The sequence below is a fragment of the Diadema setosum genome, chromosome 16 (assembly GCF_964275005.1).
Source record: "Diadema setosum chromosome 16, eeDiaSeto1, whole genome shotgun sequence".
Taxonomy (NCBI): Eukaryota; Metazoa; Echinodermata; class Echinoidea; order Diadematoida; family Diadematidae; genus Diadema; species Diadema setosum.
The window spans coordinates 11,496,241-11,514,559 of NC_092700.1; the positions used below are offsets into that span (position 1 = coordinate 11,496,241).

General features: G+C 39.1%; 1 protein-coding gene across 1 annotated transcript in view; it reads left to right on the top strand.

Annotated features, from left to right (window-relative positions):
• LOC140239919 (twitchin-like) overlaps nt 1-18,319 on the top strand; it is a 122,850-nt gene that overhangs the window by 49,663 nt on the left and 54,868 nt on the right. The window contains exons 25-35 of the mRNA XM_072319735.1: nt 1,769-2,047; nt 3,238-3,501; nt 4,457-4,726; nt 9,278-9,559; nt 10,708-10,856; nt 12,004-12,154; nt 15,105-15,299; nt 15,744-15,851; nt 16,400-16,587; nt 17,092-17,203; nt 17,715-17,866. Coding sequence (XP_072175836.1) covers nt 1,769-2,047; nt 3,238-3,501; nt 4,457-4,726; nt 9,278-9,559; nt 10,708-10,856; nt 12,004-12,154; nt 15,105-15,299; nt 15,744-15,851; nt 16,400-16,587; nt 17,092-17,203; nt 17,715-17,866 — 2,150 coding nt within the window. The remainder of the gene's footprint in view (nt 1-1,768; nt 2,048-3,237; nt 3,502-4,456; nt 4,727-9,277; nt 9,560-10,707; nt 10,857-12,003; nt 12,155-15,104; nt 15,300-15,743; nt 15,852-16,399; nt 16,588-17,091; nt 17,204-17,714; nt 17,867-18,319) is intronic.

An 18,319-nucleotide genomic window follows, 5' to 3' on the forward strand; every position in this document is an offset into this window, starting at 1 on the left:
TTGCGGATATTCCTCTACCTACACCAAGTACAGTGTATTGTCATACATGCTTGTTCTCTGAAGAAGAAAATGGTACAACGGAACACTTTTATTTAACAGCTCTTTAAATCAATAACTCTTTAATTCAATGACTCTTTAAGTCATTTCATAACTCTTTTAGGTATATAGCTGTGAATTTCTTCCCCTACCTGTTATTTCAGACCTCGCAAAAACTGCATCACATATCGCTTCCATATAATGCGTATAATACTGTACATTCGTACGACAGTTCATGGCACTCATGACATAATTTTGTCTCATGATCGCATATTGGACGGACAGAAGGGGCTCACTACGTTTTCAAATTAGTTTTATATTGGTCGTCCGGACAGAGAAGTGCATTTGTATTGGTAAATTCCTACTCCACCAACCAGCTACTTAAATTATGGTATCTCGGAAAATTGGCTTTTATATCAATCTTTCCAGCAGCACGTTTTTCTTGAACTGTACACCATCTGATGGGCAGTTAGCTCTTTGCAACGTCACAAATAAAATGGAGGAATCTTTACAAATGGCAAAACGTTAAATTCACGTGAATTGATTGATAAAATACATTTCTTATCTTTGGGTGGAAGAGGGCTTAAAGGTGCACCACGTATTCTTCCTTGGGTATGTATGTGGCCCTGACACTGCCTGAAAAGGGCCTACCAACTCCCGATGTCTTGAAAACGGCAAGTACATGCTTGTCGAAACGTCGGAAGTGGGTAGGCCCTTTTCAGGGCCACATGCATACCCTAGAAAGAATATGAGGTGCACCGTTAAGCCTTCTACAATCCAACCTTCTACCGCCACGGAAACCTTCACAGATTACTTTTGTTATCATTCCTGAGTACCAATACATGTATCTACGAGCACCGTGACAAATATAATATTATCTATAAGCACGTGTATCCGAGCACAGAACCTGTATCTATGCAAGCAGCTATATTCATGATGTTGTGGGAAAACTTAGGTATATTATGTTGATTTGTATATGCATATGTATATACACTGTATTTACAGGAAGTAAAGCACTGAGCATGATTATGCATACATTACTGCATAATGTGTTGTCGAAATATATATACCATATACCAAAAGGATGATATTATATATCAGCATGGATTATGTATTAAATTTAGTATTGGAAATTGATCTATCAAGAGATTATGGACAGTTATTCTTCATAGTAATCTTGATTTTTTATAATCTATCATTATGGAATTATATCATTGTTATTATTGTATTATCTTTCGGAAAAAGAAACCCGATTGTCTCGTATAGGAATATCATACAAGTGGGATACCGAATTCCAAATATTCAAGAGCTTCGTCAAGTGAAATAAGATTAAAAAGTTAACAATCACCTCGGATGTTGTCTTCAGTAGTAGTAGACATAATGAGGCACAATTATGTTCATGTTGAAAATTGCTTCTCTCAATTTAATAACCCCAAACAAACAAAAAATCAGTAATTTTTTTTTTCGTAAATCTGTAATCTGTCATCAGATGCAGTATCATACATTAATAATTCCATCATAATGATTACAATAATAATAATAATAATAATAATAATAACAATGATAACGAATATAAGAATCATTATGATAGTTGAAGTAATGATGATGAAAATAATAATGACAATAGTAATGATAACAATCATTATGATGATAATAATGATAATAAAGATGATAATCGCCGCCAGCGATAAGGAGAGTTATTCACATTCTTCACTTTCCTCCAAACTTTTAGCCTCCAAGCCCAAGGTGGATTTCATTACCCTCATCAAGACGCAGGAGGTTGACGAGGGGACTGACGCCAAGTTCACCGCCGAGCTCAGCGGCGATAAGTTCGAGATCACGTGGTTCAAGGACGGCAAGAAGATCACGTCCAAGGACGCCGCCAAGTACGAAATCAAGAAGCTGGGCAGGAAGCACTCCATGGTGGTAAAGAAGGTGACCGCCGAGGATCAGGGAGAGGTCGTGCTCAAGGTCGACCGACAGGAGTGCTGTGCTGGTCTTCTCGTTAAAGGTCTGTCTCTTCCCACCTGCCAGGCCCTGCCCTCCCAATCAGCTAGTGACATCAAAGCCCATGATATGATTCTTAAGGTTTACTGCAGACAGTTTCGTGTTGGGTTATTTGTTTTGCCTTTAAGATGTTCGAATGTGCATCGATGAGATACATATTTTTTTTTATGTTCGTTATGATTTATGACGCCAACAGAGTTGGTATATATAGAGCTGTTTTCTTTCCGTAATCAGTTTCCAAAATGTCTTGGTTTGACGTCAAAGAAAGATGAAACTGTAACGATATAATACTTGGACCAGGGAGGTGCTAGAGAAGGAGAGACAACTACTGCTCTCCTTTGAAGTCATGCGCGGCACCGCCGAGAAGTTATGCGTTCAACTACAGGTGTTACCCATGTGCTTTGACAAAAGAGAGCATCAATAATCGGGACTAGCGCTCTCATATCTAGAAATATTTGCTCCTACTGCAATTCGTTCTCTCTTTCAATGTGATGGCGACAATGAATTTGTGTACCTTGAATTGGAGCAGCGAATCAAAATGCTGTGTAAACCTGACAATTTTAACAGCAAATAGTTTAAAAGCACGCTGGATCACGCTTTAGCGGAGTACTTTATTTGAAAGATCAAAATATACCAGATTAAAAGATAGAAAACTAACATGCGGAAATGTGCGCATTATAGAAAAATATTAGGTTTTTAAGAGGGCCTTATTTTCATTTCATTTCGATTTGCGCATTACGAAGAAACTAGAAATTCTTTCCTAAACTATTCTAAATCAATTCGAGTATTTAATTTAAAATTTTACGGTGAAATAAAGCTTGTAATTCAACGAAAGGTGAAATGCGCTCTTCGTCTCCGAACTTCGTCTTGCTACTAGAGCGGTGCCGAGCATGACTTAAAAGCGTAGTGGAATGCTAGACATCCCATTGTAACGCCTTGAACCCAAACATGTGTTTGCATGAATTACGAAGAGTTGCCACTCCATCTCTGTAACACCTCCCTGCTTGGACACTGGTCAGCAAAATGCCTACTGCGAAAACGCACTACATCAAAACACCCATAGACATAATTTCTATAATCATTTTCACTGCATTATTAGCAGTATCGTTTGAATTGTCTCTCATAAAAGCATTACCGGCAATAATGATAGGAATCACTAACCATGATTATCAACGATCTCCGAACCACGAACAGCTAAACCAAAGTTCATCCAGGAACTGAAAGACATCACCATCATCGAGAAGAAGGTCGGCGTAATGGAGTGCGAGATTACGGACGCGGGTGCCAAGGTGGAGTGGACCAAGGACGGCAAACCCTTCAAGGGAACCGACACCGTCCGACTCGACGAAGACTCCTGTGTCCGCAAGATCATTTTCGACAAGGCCTCCTTTGAAGACGCCGGAAAGTACACCTGCAAGTTTGGCAAGCTGGAGTCAACCGCAAACTGTGCCGTCATTGGTGAGTTGACGCTCTGCGATTTCTTGCGAAGCAATGTCGCATCGATAATGATAACCAATTAATGGCGCACAGTCAACAGTGTGAGGGGGTCTGCGATGTAACAACCTGCGATTTTTTTTTACATCCTGTAACGGAAAGCAATAGCGAGCGATATCGCAGTGTTGCGTTCTAGTTGAAACGCATCGCAAGCTATCGGTAGTCAAAATCGCACAGCGTGATGCTGGCTTTTAATGCTGTTTCCTCATGCCCGTTATAAAAGTTGCAACAAATCTGAAATATCATCACACGGTTAAGTGGTTTAGATACGTAACACTTTATTCATCATACGGACTTCTCATGATATCATGTCTTTTATCATTAATTTTCGAATGGGTGCATTTTTTCATGGATTTTTGTTATGTGTTTCAATTTTGTGAAGTTGTATTCATTATTTACAAGAATGTTCATTACTTGAACACAGGGTTTGATAGCCAAGAAAGTTCTGACTTCCATGTTCGTCTACTGTTCATCTCCAATTCAAAGATTTCTAAATCATAACTACCGTGGCTATGATTTCAAGCAATAGATCATAAGCTCGTACATTGTATACTTTCACTTATGGACCTACTTGTTAAAATCTACAAAATCTCCAGTGACTTCTAGATGATTTATCTTCTCAACATTTTTGCTTCCCTATTCACCAATGCGCAGAGGCACCCACCCTGTCCGCCAAGCTGCAACCCCATCCAGGAAGTCAAGAAAGTTCTGACTTCCACACACGTCTCCTGTTCATCTACAATTTAAAGATTCTAAATCATTGCTACCTTTGCTATGATTTTAAGCAATAATCATGAGCTCGTACATGTATACTTCCACTGATAATGGACCCACTTTTTTTAATCTACAAACAAATCTACAATGACTCCAAAATTATTTAATCTCCTCGATTCTTGCTTCCCTATTCACCAACGCGCAGAGGCACCCAGCTTGTCCGCCAAGCTGGACCCCATCCAGGAAGTCTTTGTTGGCGAAGACTGCGAGATGGTGACCCAGGTTAGTGCCCCCGAGGCCGAGGTGTTCTGGTTCAAGGACAACGAGCCGCTCGAACCCTCGGACAAGTTCGAGGTCCTTACCGACGGCAACACCCGGAAGCTCATCGTGCACGACGTGCAGCCGGAGGACAAAGGTCGCTACGCATGCGCCATGGATGCGGAGAACGCCACCTATTCCAGCCTGCAGATCCAAGGTTGGTTCCCTGACTATTATATGGAATACATTCTGCCATTTTAAATCATTTCCACCAGAAATCATGTATATTGATCATACGTGTACTTGTAGTGGTATTGAAGGGTTGTCATTTTCTATCCCTCCTTTTGGAGGCACATTATGTGATATCAATTAATGAATGTTTGAGAATTCAATATTGTAAGAGCCGTACCAGCTGCGCACGGTCATCATTTGTACTTGAATCTACACAGCAAACAGAACAAACGCACACAACAATAAATACCTCATTAAGGAAATAACAGAACCTTTAATTCAAAGAAAATAAAAAATGTAAATCGACTTTACCATATTTTCATGAATACCCACCGTATCTTGTGACTCAAGGGTTTCATTTTTTTTTACACCTAACCAATTATCACTTAAGATTATCAACATTTGATTATGATTTCACCATGAGTTTGACTGAAAAAACAAGCCTCTTAACTTGATGTTCAACAAAATCATTTAAATTTTGTCAATGTCTCAAGAAAAGTTGTAGCGACCGAGATTAAAACGACTCTCGTGTACTCCATCCAGATTTCTGTCTTCCTCGCTCGCTCGTTTCCTGTCTGCCTCTCCCTATCTTTCTCGATTCCTCTGATTTCTTACCAATCGAGATCTATCTTTACTGCTACTCGAACTTCTCCCATTTTGTTTTGCCTCTCATCTACATTCTATGTAATTATTGCGATCGCTCATATTTTGAACCATCAGCGCGACCAGGTAAGACAAAATGTTTACTGCTCAGCAAAAGTTTTTGGTTTTAATCCATGTCACTGTTGCTTTCTGTCTTACTATAACTTGGTGCTTTCAGCAAATATTATTAACGTTTCATTTCAGTCAAAGGTAGTAGCCGTCTTAAAACACAGCATCTGGGCCCCATTTCATAAAAAGTTGATACGATGGCAACTCTTGCTGGAATGGCAATTGTCATGGTAACGACAACAATCCAGCATCCTGATTGGCTGTTGCTATGGGAAGTTGCCATTCCAGCAAGAGTTGTTATCCTAACATCTTTCATGAAATGGAGCCCTGGAATTCTGTTTTGATGATCTATCGATCACGAAAGATATTAAAGTAAAAGTGATCTATCGATCACGAAAAGAAAGCGAAGTAAAAATGCAGAAAATCATTTCTCAAACCTAAATCTGCCCCAGTTCCAAGCTAAAAGCAATAACCTGAATAGCGTTGAAGCCGAAACACTGCTGATTTGATAAAAGGGATTGACGTATACAGTTTTTACGGACGAAGTTTAAACCGATTGCTGATTTGGATTTGCTACCTTTGACTATGACTCAATGTCGCTTTTCTGCTTTATTGTCGCCACTTCTTCTACGTGGATGATAACATACCAGTATTCTCTCACTGTTGTTGTGACTGAAATGTGCTGCTGTATATATGTAAATATTATAATAGATGACCTGTTGTGAATTTGTCAGCCAACAAGCGAGGCGTGGTCCCTACTGGTTTGAAAGACAACGTGATATCGCTGCAATGATTCCATGTGCTTGAGTATGAACGGCGTCTTAACCCTGTCGTATATAGCTCTCTTCCGAATTACGCATTCTCGATATCAAACTGAAAAGAAAAAATGTTAACCACGCTCTCAAGTTACCAGCCATGCGAGTGTACTAAGTCAAAGTAACACATCAAACAACTAGACCCATTTCCCCAGACTCATTCTCATGTTATAAACATGGGCACTGTGTTGAACAAGGAAATTTTAACGCAAAAAGTGCTCAATCTAAATCTAAGCAAGATTATCTAATGCTAAGTAATGTACACATTTTCATCACGCAGAAATTAATCAATCAATTATTCCTACTACAAGAGCATATAGAACAGACAAAATCATTAGTCCAGCAGCTGCTTTGGTGATGTATTGTTCAGGTCTGGCAGATTGATACTGTGTGAGACTGCTCTATCAATGTCCCTAAGCTAATAAAAACGTCCATTCGTCAAATTATTGTAACTTTTCTGGGGGGTTTTCCCTTCTTCCCTGTAACTGTTGACAGCTATGGAAGTCAGGTTAGGTTTCGCCCCCCCCCCCCCCCGAAATGAATCTTTTATTGTAACTGTAATGACCGGGGACTATACGGTTCATTAAAATCGCAAAATGTGTGATACAAACTCTGCATTAATGTAAATAAAATTGACCTAAGAAATGTTTTCTCGCTGATATTCACAGCATAGTATTGCCTTTTGGCTGTATCAAAATAATGCAGATAAGAAGGAAATATTTCGGCATTGCTTATTCTGCCGTACTTTTCTGTGATGAAGCAGAGTCTTCCTAAGTGCAAATATTGGTTATAGTTGCTATTAAAGGTCATTAAGAAAATAAATATCATTCGCTAGTTTGCTTTCAGAATGTAATTCATGCTAATTTGATAACTAACTATTACATCATGACCCTACTCTTTACCTTAAAGTAAACATGAAAAGAGGCAATGTTGTTCCTAATTCCGTTTGAGGGTTTGTGTGTGTGACGTCATTTTCTTCGTGCAAGAGACGAAATCACAAAGTACTTTTGAAATGAGTTGTGGATTTGTCAGATGCTTTCTGTAACATGTCGACGGAGAAAATACTCTTATTATTTTGACACAGATGAAATTAATTATCTAGAATAACCTTGGGATTGAATGAGTGTTTTAATAAACTGGACTTGTCTTCAACGACTTAACATTAATAGCTGTAATAGTACCATGTCAGTACGACATACAAGCATTTAACTGAGAAACAAGTATTATTTCCTCATATCAATAATACCCATAGTGCACGTCATGAGTTCGACAACCACGTGTTATACACTCCACGAGTCATGCAGCCCACGAGTCACACAACATGGCAGCCCATGAGTTGCACACTATAAGCAAACACGACCCACGAGATCGACACATAAAAGCCTCGTGTTGTAATGTCGAACTCATGGGCTATTTTCACCTAGTGTCGAACTCATGGGCCTTATTTGCGTAGTGTCGAACTCATGAGCTGTGTGACTCGTGGGCTGTATGACTAGTGGGCTGAATGACTCGTGGATCTCGGTCTCGTTGGTGTCACCCTTGATGATGGTTACGCTCTTTCTGTAGTGGAAGGCTCAATACTCGCTTAAGTCATCCGAATAAGCGTGCTACCCATTCTTATATACCAAAATTATAACGTAATTGAAAAGCGCGAAAATAAAGTTATAGTCACAGACAAAACTCTTAGCGTAATATCGCTCATTTGCATTGAGCAATATTAGGCTGAGAACCAGAATTTTGTGTAAGCGATAAGTACTGGGATGTTTCAACAATCTTGGGTTATCTAAAGGTGGCATTAACTGAAAGCGTATGCAGAGTTTCTAAGGTATTTTGCCAGATATAATTACACATAGCTATTACCGTGATTGATAACATGATAGAATATTTGTATATATTTCATCAAAGCTCTTTTCATGGCGTACGTGCAACGCTCGAATGTATTCGCTTCTGTCATTTATGTGTATATACATTTGATGTTATAGCCATCATCAATAATTAAATTCCATATGCGTGGTACAGCTAACTTTATAGCAAATGCTTTTTATACCCAGTAAAGATGCTTCGACACCAGCAGCAGTATCATATTTTAACACGCTTCTCTGCTCTCTAACCATGGAGAATTTTGCGCTGCATTTCAACATGTAGAATGTGACTGAAGTATGCGCATTGTCTTTGAAAAGAAGAGAAAATACTATATATTATACTACAAAGAGTCTATATACTTGATTACTATAGAAGGTGCGTTTTCATTCAAATAGAAATATGAAACGTACTCCAGGAAACACTAAGCCAAAGTTTTACCCTCATCGTCCTCCTTCATAGCCACAGGATGTCTCCTCTTGTTAAAATTTGTCGTAAGAATTTGGGAAGGACTCCCCAAATAAATCAATGCGAATGGAACATTTTCCCTAAATGTTAGGTAACACAAGTGGTGTGCTCTTGCTTATATAGAATATAAAAATATGTAATTTGTCTTGCTTTTAAAGAATATAAAAATATACAATTTGTCTTGATCTTTAATCTAAGTTGGGTGCTCCTGTGTTGACATGACATTAATGTTTCTTTGTGCTTAATCTTAACCTATTACAACTGATTAATAATTTCCCTACATCGACGTAAATAATCAGTTGCAATAATAATTACAACTCGACGGAAGTATTTCATGAATTTGAATATTCTATACTTCTCTCACTACCTTGTTTTGTAACGTATTTAAAGAAAATCTTGAAATTATGTCGCTGGTGTGTCTGAAAATGGTTTATTCTATCTCCAGGTATAGTTTGTTTCAGTTTTAGTTGTCTCAAAGCAGTACACAGGCGGGAAAGGAACGTCTCACCACTAATTGAAAATACAAGAACATGCTTTCTTTCTTTTTTGTTCCAAGAGTGCACTAAGATAACGTATACGTGTGTACATTGGATTTGCTTGGAATGACAACTAAACAATGCAAAAATCTCGTGTGCAGTGTTATGATTTTAATCCGTCTGTCACTTCACACCAACCGTCAACAGAGAAGCCTAGCCTCAAGGTAGACACCTTGAAGGACACGACGGTCAAGGCCGGCGAGACCATTGAGCTCTTCCTGGAGATCTCGGGCTCACCTGCCGTCGAAGTCGTGTGGACGAAGGGCAGCACGAAGCTCACCGAGTCGGACCGGGTGGAGATCATGACCACGCCTAACGACGCCACTCTTTTGATCAGCAAGGCCCAGCGCTCGGATGCCTCTCAATATTCGGTGGACATCAGCAACAAACACGGAAAGGCCAATGCTTCAGTTAAAGTCAAAGTGATCGGTAAGTGATCATTATCTTCTTTTTTTTTAACTCTTGTGGTATTCTTGCGGTAATGATTTCCGCACTTAAACACAAGGTTCTCAGTTCGAATCTTGTGTGGTGCTGACATTGTAAGATGACATGCTCTGTCCATAATGTCTCTCTTGACTGCAATGTTTAAAACTCGTAAAATCAATACTTGCTCAATAATCATAAAGAACATAAAGCATAAATTATGATGGATTCACAAAGCTGTTCTTTCGTGTTTGGAATCAAAAGGAGAAAATTGCATTAAAGGATCAAGATTCAAGATTTGAATGAAAGGATCTTATTACACTAAAGCATTGAGTAAGGTATTAAAATAAGTTATTATGATCATACATATGAAAATATGATGTGTGTGCAATTACATAATACTTTGTTTGTAAGCCAAATTTGGCCCATCGATTTCTCACAGTGTGGGACCATCTATAGTTCACTGTGCTGTGGATGAGGCTTAAGATTCTTAAAAGGGAAATTCGAAGATCGGTTTTTCTTCCTATGCATATCCTTACACAGCAGGTTTACTAGCATTGTGGATGAAATGATATATGGATAGTTTTGAGCAATAATGATGGCAGAGACCTTAGGAAGAGCAGAGCCGTTTACTAAAGAAGTTTCCCTAGCAACTAAGAATGATAGTTCGTACTGCATTTCCATCATCATCACCATTGTAAGAAGATGTAATCCTATCGTTAACGTTCTTACTTTCATAATCTAAAAGACATTTGATTTACCTTTTGCGGATAAAACAAAAACCCACCTTTAGAGCTTCAAAATAGTTCTAAAATGTGAGTTAGGGATAGAAACAACCAGTATAAAAATCATCAATGTAATCAATATTAAGTATTGTTAAATATAAAAAAATGTGAAAAATAATTATAATAAGATTGTTTCTAGACTAATTGTCTACAGTTGTGGTTTAATAGTGAGAAAAATCGTGATATCTCCTTATATTTTGGGTTTTATTGCAAAATTTTATATGGTAGGATGTTTTGTGATACAACTGACCTACACATATGCATCAAATGTGATAACTTGAAAGTCTGTTTTTAATCACTGCTGCCAAATGTAAACAGTACCTAATTTAAACGATGCCATCATTTCCAACGCCCCAACCTTTTTCACAGATCTTCCTGGCTCTCCGGAAAGCGTTAAGGTCACAGCGTACAACGAGACCACAGTCTCCATCGCCTACGAAGCGCCCAAAGATGATGGCGATTCTCCAGTCACCAACTACCAAGTGGAGTACAAGGAGAAGAGAGCCAATAACTGGGAGGTAAGACGCAGAAGACATGCGGAAGTTGAAATATGAAAGAGGGAATTCCCCAGGGGTTTACGTTACGTCACTGAGTCTGTACGAGACAGTTGGCGCGGTTACAGTTCGTTATTCCGACGGTTCTTTAATCCAAAGTTTCGTTATTTCGAAGATTAGCTAATCCGAAAATAAAAAATAAAAAAATCGTTACCCTGGAGGTTCGTTTATCCCAAAATGAGAAGAAAAGGTTCATTAATCCGAAAACGAAATAAGGTTCGTAATTCCAAAGGTTTGTTAGTATGCACCTTCTTTTCATTTTTCATTTTTAGATTAACGAACCCTATTTAAATTTCGAATTAACAAACCTTAGGAATAACGAATCCTATTTCATTTACCGGTCAACAAGCCTTAAGAATAACAAACCTCTTTGTTTTCATTTTTGGATTAGTGAACTTTCGGAATATGTAATCTTATACTTCATTTTCGAAAGAAATTTAAAAAACCTTCGGAATAATTAACATCCGTGCACCCGGCTATCGCAAAGTGAAAGGAAAGGTCATCATGCCTTCAACCGAGCGTGTGTCTTAATTAGCTTCGATTAGGAATAAAGCTGATATTGGGTCAAAGTTTTCCCGAGCATGGCTAGCTTTTGTTGTGTATTTCTTGTCCTAGTGGATCGATTTGACTATGGTGGAGAGCAACTTAAATCATCCTTACTTCGCAGAGACGTTTATGAATGAACTTCTTTCCAACCTCATCTTATCTGCTGTCTGATTGTACTTTTTGTTCGTCACTATACCGACTGATATGAATCAGGTTCTCTCCAGCTTGGTCCAAATGACCTGTTTACACTGTATTATAGTTTGTTTGATGTTCAAAGAGTTGCATACAGTAGCCACTTGAAAATTACAGTTTTATTCACGAATGTATCAGGCTTTCCAGTAAAATGACTGCGTCTGGTACTTCATTTCGGGATGTCATTCAACATCTATTTCACCCTAATCGTGAATCGTCCGCTAATCAACAGTCTCTCGAAACAATGTGCCCCCAGGGTATTCAAAACCGTCGCATTGTTATTTATACTCTAATATGCTTACTGTTTATTGGAAATGAATGTCATTGAACCGAACTGAACTGAGCTTCTCGATTTTGCACTTACTCCCGTCAGGTGGCCGACAGCAAGGTGCGAGACAAGCAGTACACTGTTACCGGGCTGACCGAGGGCAAGGAGTACCTCTTCCGGGTCGCGGCAGTCAACGCCGTAGGCGCCGGCAAGCCAGTCCAGACTGACAAGCCACAGCTTTGCAAGGAGCCCTCAGGTGAGTGCAATCTAGCCAAAGGTTCTTCCAGTACCGTTGTTAATACCCATAGCGACGCTAATCCTTCGACGAAAAAAAAGAAAGAAATGCTGTTCTGCGCATGTGTGAGACAGCTCCAACCCGAAAGAAGGTGCGTCATAACCATGAGCGTCGAAGATCTAAAGTTCGCTAATGTTGTTAGCGAACTTTAGATCTAAGTTGTTCCAACAAAGTTGTTCCAACAATGTTGTTCCAACAACAACAACAAAAAATGTTGTGACTATACTGCTGTATGGCTGTTGGTGGTGTAAATGGCGGGTGAATGGCCAGATTTGTATGACGTTCTTTTTCAATTTGAATATCATATTTATGTGATGTAAATTGACCTAGTCTTGGTTCCCGATCCTCTCAACTTTCCATAGGCGAGAACTCTCATTTATCCTTAGGTGCATTTGATTATGATATGGCTGTAAGATTCATTCACCGTCACTCTGAATAGATACGAAAAGTGTTTTTAAAATCTACGTTCACATGGATGGATAGGAAATTTGCTATAATTTGATGTTTATGGCGATAGTTTAGGTTTGCTATTCCGATGTCATAGTGTTATTTCCAGCTAAGCAAACAATATGATATCTTAATAAAAACGTTAACTTATTGGACAGGGTTTACACATTAAAATACAGCAATGTTTTGATTTGTATTTAGGTTATATAATGAATAGAACAATACGGATTTGAAAACCCGTGTCCAGTGGCGTATCTAGGGGGGGGCAAGGGGGGCACGTGCCCCGGACGCCACTCCTTGGGGGCGCAAAAAACGAAAAAAAAAAACGAAAAAAAAAAGAAGAAGAAGAAAAAGAAAAAAAAAACGAAGAAGAAGAAAAAAGAAAAAACAAGAAGAAGAAAAAAAAAAAAACTCGCCCGGAAAGGGGGGGGGGACAGAAAACCAAATCAAACAAGATAAAAACAAAACATGATGATGACGCGGACAAAATGACAATGTTTATTGTGTTCACACAAGAATTCCATGTTCTGTCAGCTGAAATACAAAAATTTTCGGCTCGCTCGCTGCGTTCGCTCGCCAAAATTTAAAGAAGGTAAGAACAAAACGTGATGATGACGCGGACAAAATGACAATGTCTATTGTGTTCACATATGTCATTTTATATTTAGCAAGCAAAATGTTTCACGGAGCAGCGGCTGCAATTTCTTTCGTTCTGAAGCGATCGCCAATTGGATCAAAAGAATGCGCCAACGGTTTCGAACATACGGGGGGGGGGGGAGGGGCGCAAAAAAAAATCAAGCAAGATAAAAACAAAACGTAATGATGACGAGGAAATATGCAAATTTCGGCTCACTCGCTCGTACAATTTAGAGTATTTTTTTCAAGTCCACAGTTTGTTGGTATAAATCGTTATCTATAAGGCCGTCACTATTATCTTGATTAGGATTGTAAGATTAAATAAGCAAAAAATGACAAGAATTCAATGTTTTGCAAGCTGAAATACAAAAATTTTCGGCTCGCTCGCTGCGCTCGCTCGCCAAAATTTATCCAAAAAAAAAGAAAAGAAAAGAACAAAACGTGACGATGACGCGCACAAAATGACAATGTCTATTGTGTTCACACATGTCATTTTATATTAAGCAGGAAAAATGTTACACGGAGCAGCGGCTGCAATTTCATTCGTTCTGAAGCGATCGCCGATTGGATCAAGAGAGGACGCCAACGGTTTCGAACATATGGGGGGGGGCGCAAAAAAACAAATCAAAAAAGATAAGAACAAAACGTAATGATGACGCGGAAATATGCAAATTTCGGCTCACTCGCTCGTACTAATTTAGAGTACTAGTATTATAAGTCCTCAGTTTGTTGGTATAAATCGTTATCTATAAGGTCGTCACTATATCTTGATTAGAATTGTAAGATTTAATAAGCAAAAAATGACAAGAATTCCATGTTTTGTAAGCTGAAATACAAAAATTTTCGGCTCGCTCGCTGCGCTCGCTCGCCAAAATTTATCCAAAAAAAGAAAAAAAGAAGAAAAAAGAGATAAGAACAGAACGTGATGATGACGTGGAAATATACAAATTTCGGCTAACTCGCGCGTACTAATTTAGAGTACTTTTGAAAAACCTCATGCAGTTTGTTGGTATAAATCGATAAATCGTTGTCTATAAGGCCGTCACTATATCTTGATTGGAATTGTAAGATTTAATAAGCAAAAAATGACAAGAATTCCATGTTTTGTAAGCTGAAATACAAAAATTTTCGGCTCGCTCGCTGCGCTCGCTCGCCAAAATTTATCCAAAAAAGAAAAAAAAATACAAATTTCGGCTAACTCGCGCGTACTAATTTAGAGTACTTTTGGAAAACCTCATGCAGTTTGTTGGTATAAATCGATAAATCGTTGTCTATAAGGCCGTCACTATATCTTGATTGGAATTGTAAGATTTGATTAGTAAAAAATGACAAGAATTCCATGTTTTGTAAGCTGAAATACCAAAATTTTCGGCTCGCTCGCTGCGCTCGCTCGCCAAAATTAATCAAAATTCATTACATTTAAATCACCCTCAAAAGACCCCTTTAAAGTGCTTGAAAAAGCATATCATGTGGACTTTGTTTAAAGTCCCTACCGGGATGGGGTTGGGGTTGAACACTTTTTCAGAAATTAGGGGCGCAATTTTCGCGCTTGCCCCGGGCGCCGTTTTCCCTAGATACGCCACTGCCCGTGTCCAAGCAAAAGCTCTCCTGTACTCGTTAATGATAAAACGTTCATACCACACTTCTACTGATTTGTGCTAAAACTGTTGGCAAAGTGAGCTATATACATACACAAAGTCCATATAATTACTAAATCCGCCTTATATAGTTCTAATTCTCATGCTCTCACGAAATTAGGAAATGTTTGTTATCACTTTGTTCATAATTATGTTCAACATCCCTATTATCTACTTTGGTTTACTGACAGAGCCCCCAGATGCGCCGGAAGCACCCAAAGTCATAGCCACCGCCAACGGCTGTATCTCACTCCAGTGGAAGCCTCCCGAATTCGACGGCGGCCGTCCGGTCACCGGCTACTTGCTGGAGAAGAAGGAGACATCGGGCAACAGGTGGTCCAAGGCATCCAAGGATGAAATCACCAACACCAAGCACAGCGTCACAGGTGGGCATCTCTTTTAGTAACCATGGTAACCGTATAAACAGGTTGCGAGCTACATTGAAACATCTTGAAATGAAATGAAATGAAATGAAATGAAATGAGATGAAATGAAATGAAATGAAATGAAATGAAATGAAATGAATCGTATTTGCAGTATTGACAGAAGTTAAGTTTTTCCAACATTCATATTAAGAACATTTTACGCGGAATCATTCAAACGTCATTCGCTATGATGTTTTTTTTTTTTTTCATAACGATTTGCCAAAAGTGTTTCTGCGTAAGAAAGTCAAATTGTATCTTTCGGATCAGTATAGGGAAACCCGTCCTAAACATGTTAAATATACTACCTGCATATGACATCTAGGCATAAATCCCGGTGAATTACGTGAACACCATTGAACTGCAAATACATCATCTCCTTAACCCACTTTTTGTTTGGTTTCGCAGGCCTCACACAGGGTGCCGAGTACATGTTCAGAGTCTCGGCAATCAACAAAGTGGGAAGCAGCGAACCCAGTCCACCTAGCAAAGCAGCGCTCGCAAGGGAACCACTCGGTAAGTATTTACGCATCCATAAAGTTCGATTTTGTGCCACATAACGCATTTGAAAAATCCCCTTTATGTTTGAAATGAGAGATTCTGGAATCACTCTCTTTGCCACTCGCCATGAGGGTTTATGTAAAGTATTTTTTTCGACTACTTCCCTTTCCTCACTGCTCATTGGACATTTTGCTAACAGCGAAACGAGTACCCCAGAGGTTTAGATTACATTGTGCATCAAAAATTACAGATCACCAGTGTTTGCAGTGAAAGGTCGAAGTGATCGTGTAATTGCTATCTTCATTACGTGATACTGTCATAAGATGATCGCGCGAAAGATTATAGCGACTATAAATTATGCTTGGTGCCATCACCAGATTATCTAGTTCAGTCAAGCAGTATTGTGTTGCTTTATAATCATTTTATGATATCATAACTGTGCATCCGGTGTAAACGCAATGTATCGGTTGAATCGTTTTTCGTATTTTCCTGTTCATCTCAGTATAGTATAACGACCATGTATACCGATGCGGTGTAATCATGTTAATGTTCTACTCGTTTAGACCCTGCCTCGGCCCCTGGGGACCTGAAGGTTGGAGATGTAACCAAGGACAAAATCCCTCTGGAATGGACCAAACCCAAGAGGGATGGTGGCGCTCCGATCCAAGGCTACAACGTGGAGAGGAAGAACCCAGACACCGGCAAGTGGGAACCGATCAACAAGACCCCCATCCGGGGTACCAAGTACACCGTGAGTATGACGTAACAATTCTCTCTCTATATATATAGTCCTCGTTTCAGTGTGTCTCTGAATGAAGCACCACCAAGTATTTTGCAGTCCTTGAGATCTAGCTATAGTAGTCAAATTCTCAACGTTTTTGGAATGTAACATCTTCTCCACACAAGCTGAACGAGCAAGATACATTACTTAAAGCAGCAAAGAAAATAACTGATTATGTCAGTAAAAACCAAAGGATTTGTATCCCATATCGGCTGGAATCTTATCATATTATTTAGATTCTAGGTAGCTGTCTCGTTTTAAATCGTGTTATCTATACAATATGTATTATGTAGAGTGACATCTTTTTGTACCTGAATGTTTGTACTTCGGGAAGAAGGTATTTGTGAAGTCCCGAAGCTAAGCCGAATGGTAATGTATGACATTTATTTAGAATGTTTAGTTTGCGTGTTTTGTGAAATTGATAGACTTTCTAATAACAGCTGTTGTCATGCTATATCTTTGTTACGTGTGTAGGTACCCGCTGCGGAAGGGGAGGAGTACGACCTGAGGGTGGTAGCACAGACCGAGGCTGGTGCCGGAGAACCATCCGAGGCGACTGGCCCAGTGCTCGCCAAGGACCCCGAGAGTAAGTATCATGGTTTGGTGAGGACAGGTGTCTGCTGATGGTATAGAAAAAGTGTAATGCATGCAAGGCTTCCAAAAGGCACCCGCTGAATAGAAACCGCATTGCAGATTCGATATCAATTGCCAATCACCAGAAGACGCGTTTAATGTCATTCATCATATTCTACCAATTTCCTCCGACTTTCGTGAAGTTATGTTATTGTTGTTTCTCCCTCCTGTTAAGGGACCGATCTCCACAACATACACCAGTATCAAAATATCAAAAGATACAAAGTTAGCATTAACACAGTGTATGAAATCAATCCTGTTCTTACAAGATACAGCAGCACACATCTGAATAATGACACAAGCAGTAAGACAGAACTGGAAATGCGATTGTAAACTATTCTTCTTTTTTTTCAAATAACTCTTTGTCCGTTTGATAACGAAATCTGAATGTGTTACATGTTGCAATTATTGTTATCACTGTTTCACCGTTTCGTGTGCATTTCTTTTTGTTATGATAACCCCAGTTCCACCAAAGCTTGAGCTAAAGAACATGAAAGATTTGACCGTCAAAGCGGGTCAGACATTCAAGCTGAACCTGAAGTACTCTGGAACTCCCTACCCAACCTGCAAATGGTCTCACAGTTCCAAAGAGTTGACTGGGGACGAGAGAGTTAAGGTGAGTCCATACTCTCCTGTTATTTGAAAACATCATTGAGTATCGCCCAGTTTTCAGAAGGTACCCGACCCTACAGCCTTTTGCCATGTTTGCGTAAAAAGATACACCCTACAAGCATTGCTTTTAGTAGGTTCCTCATATTTACACATCATTATATTACTGTCCTTATACATTTGTGAAATTATGTCTAAAATTGAATGTTGTGTTATACATATTTTACTCCGAAATCAAATGGAATATGAAACCTGAATATGGAATGTGGAATATGGAACTTCAATAAAAAAAAAAAATTAACATAAGTCAGAAAATCAAATATAAGCCAAAAAATCCAGCATAAGTCAGAAATTAACCAATCAGAACTGAGTATTTGGAGACTTATTTTTGGTTGTCTGACTCACGTTTGAGCTGAACTTTTATGCAACAGTGCCCTGTTTCAGTAGCAGGTCACTTACT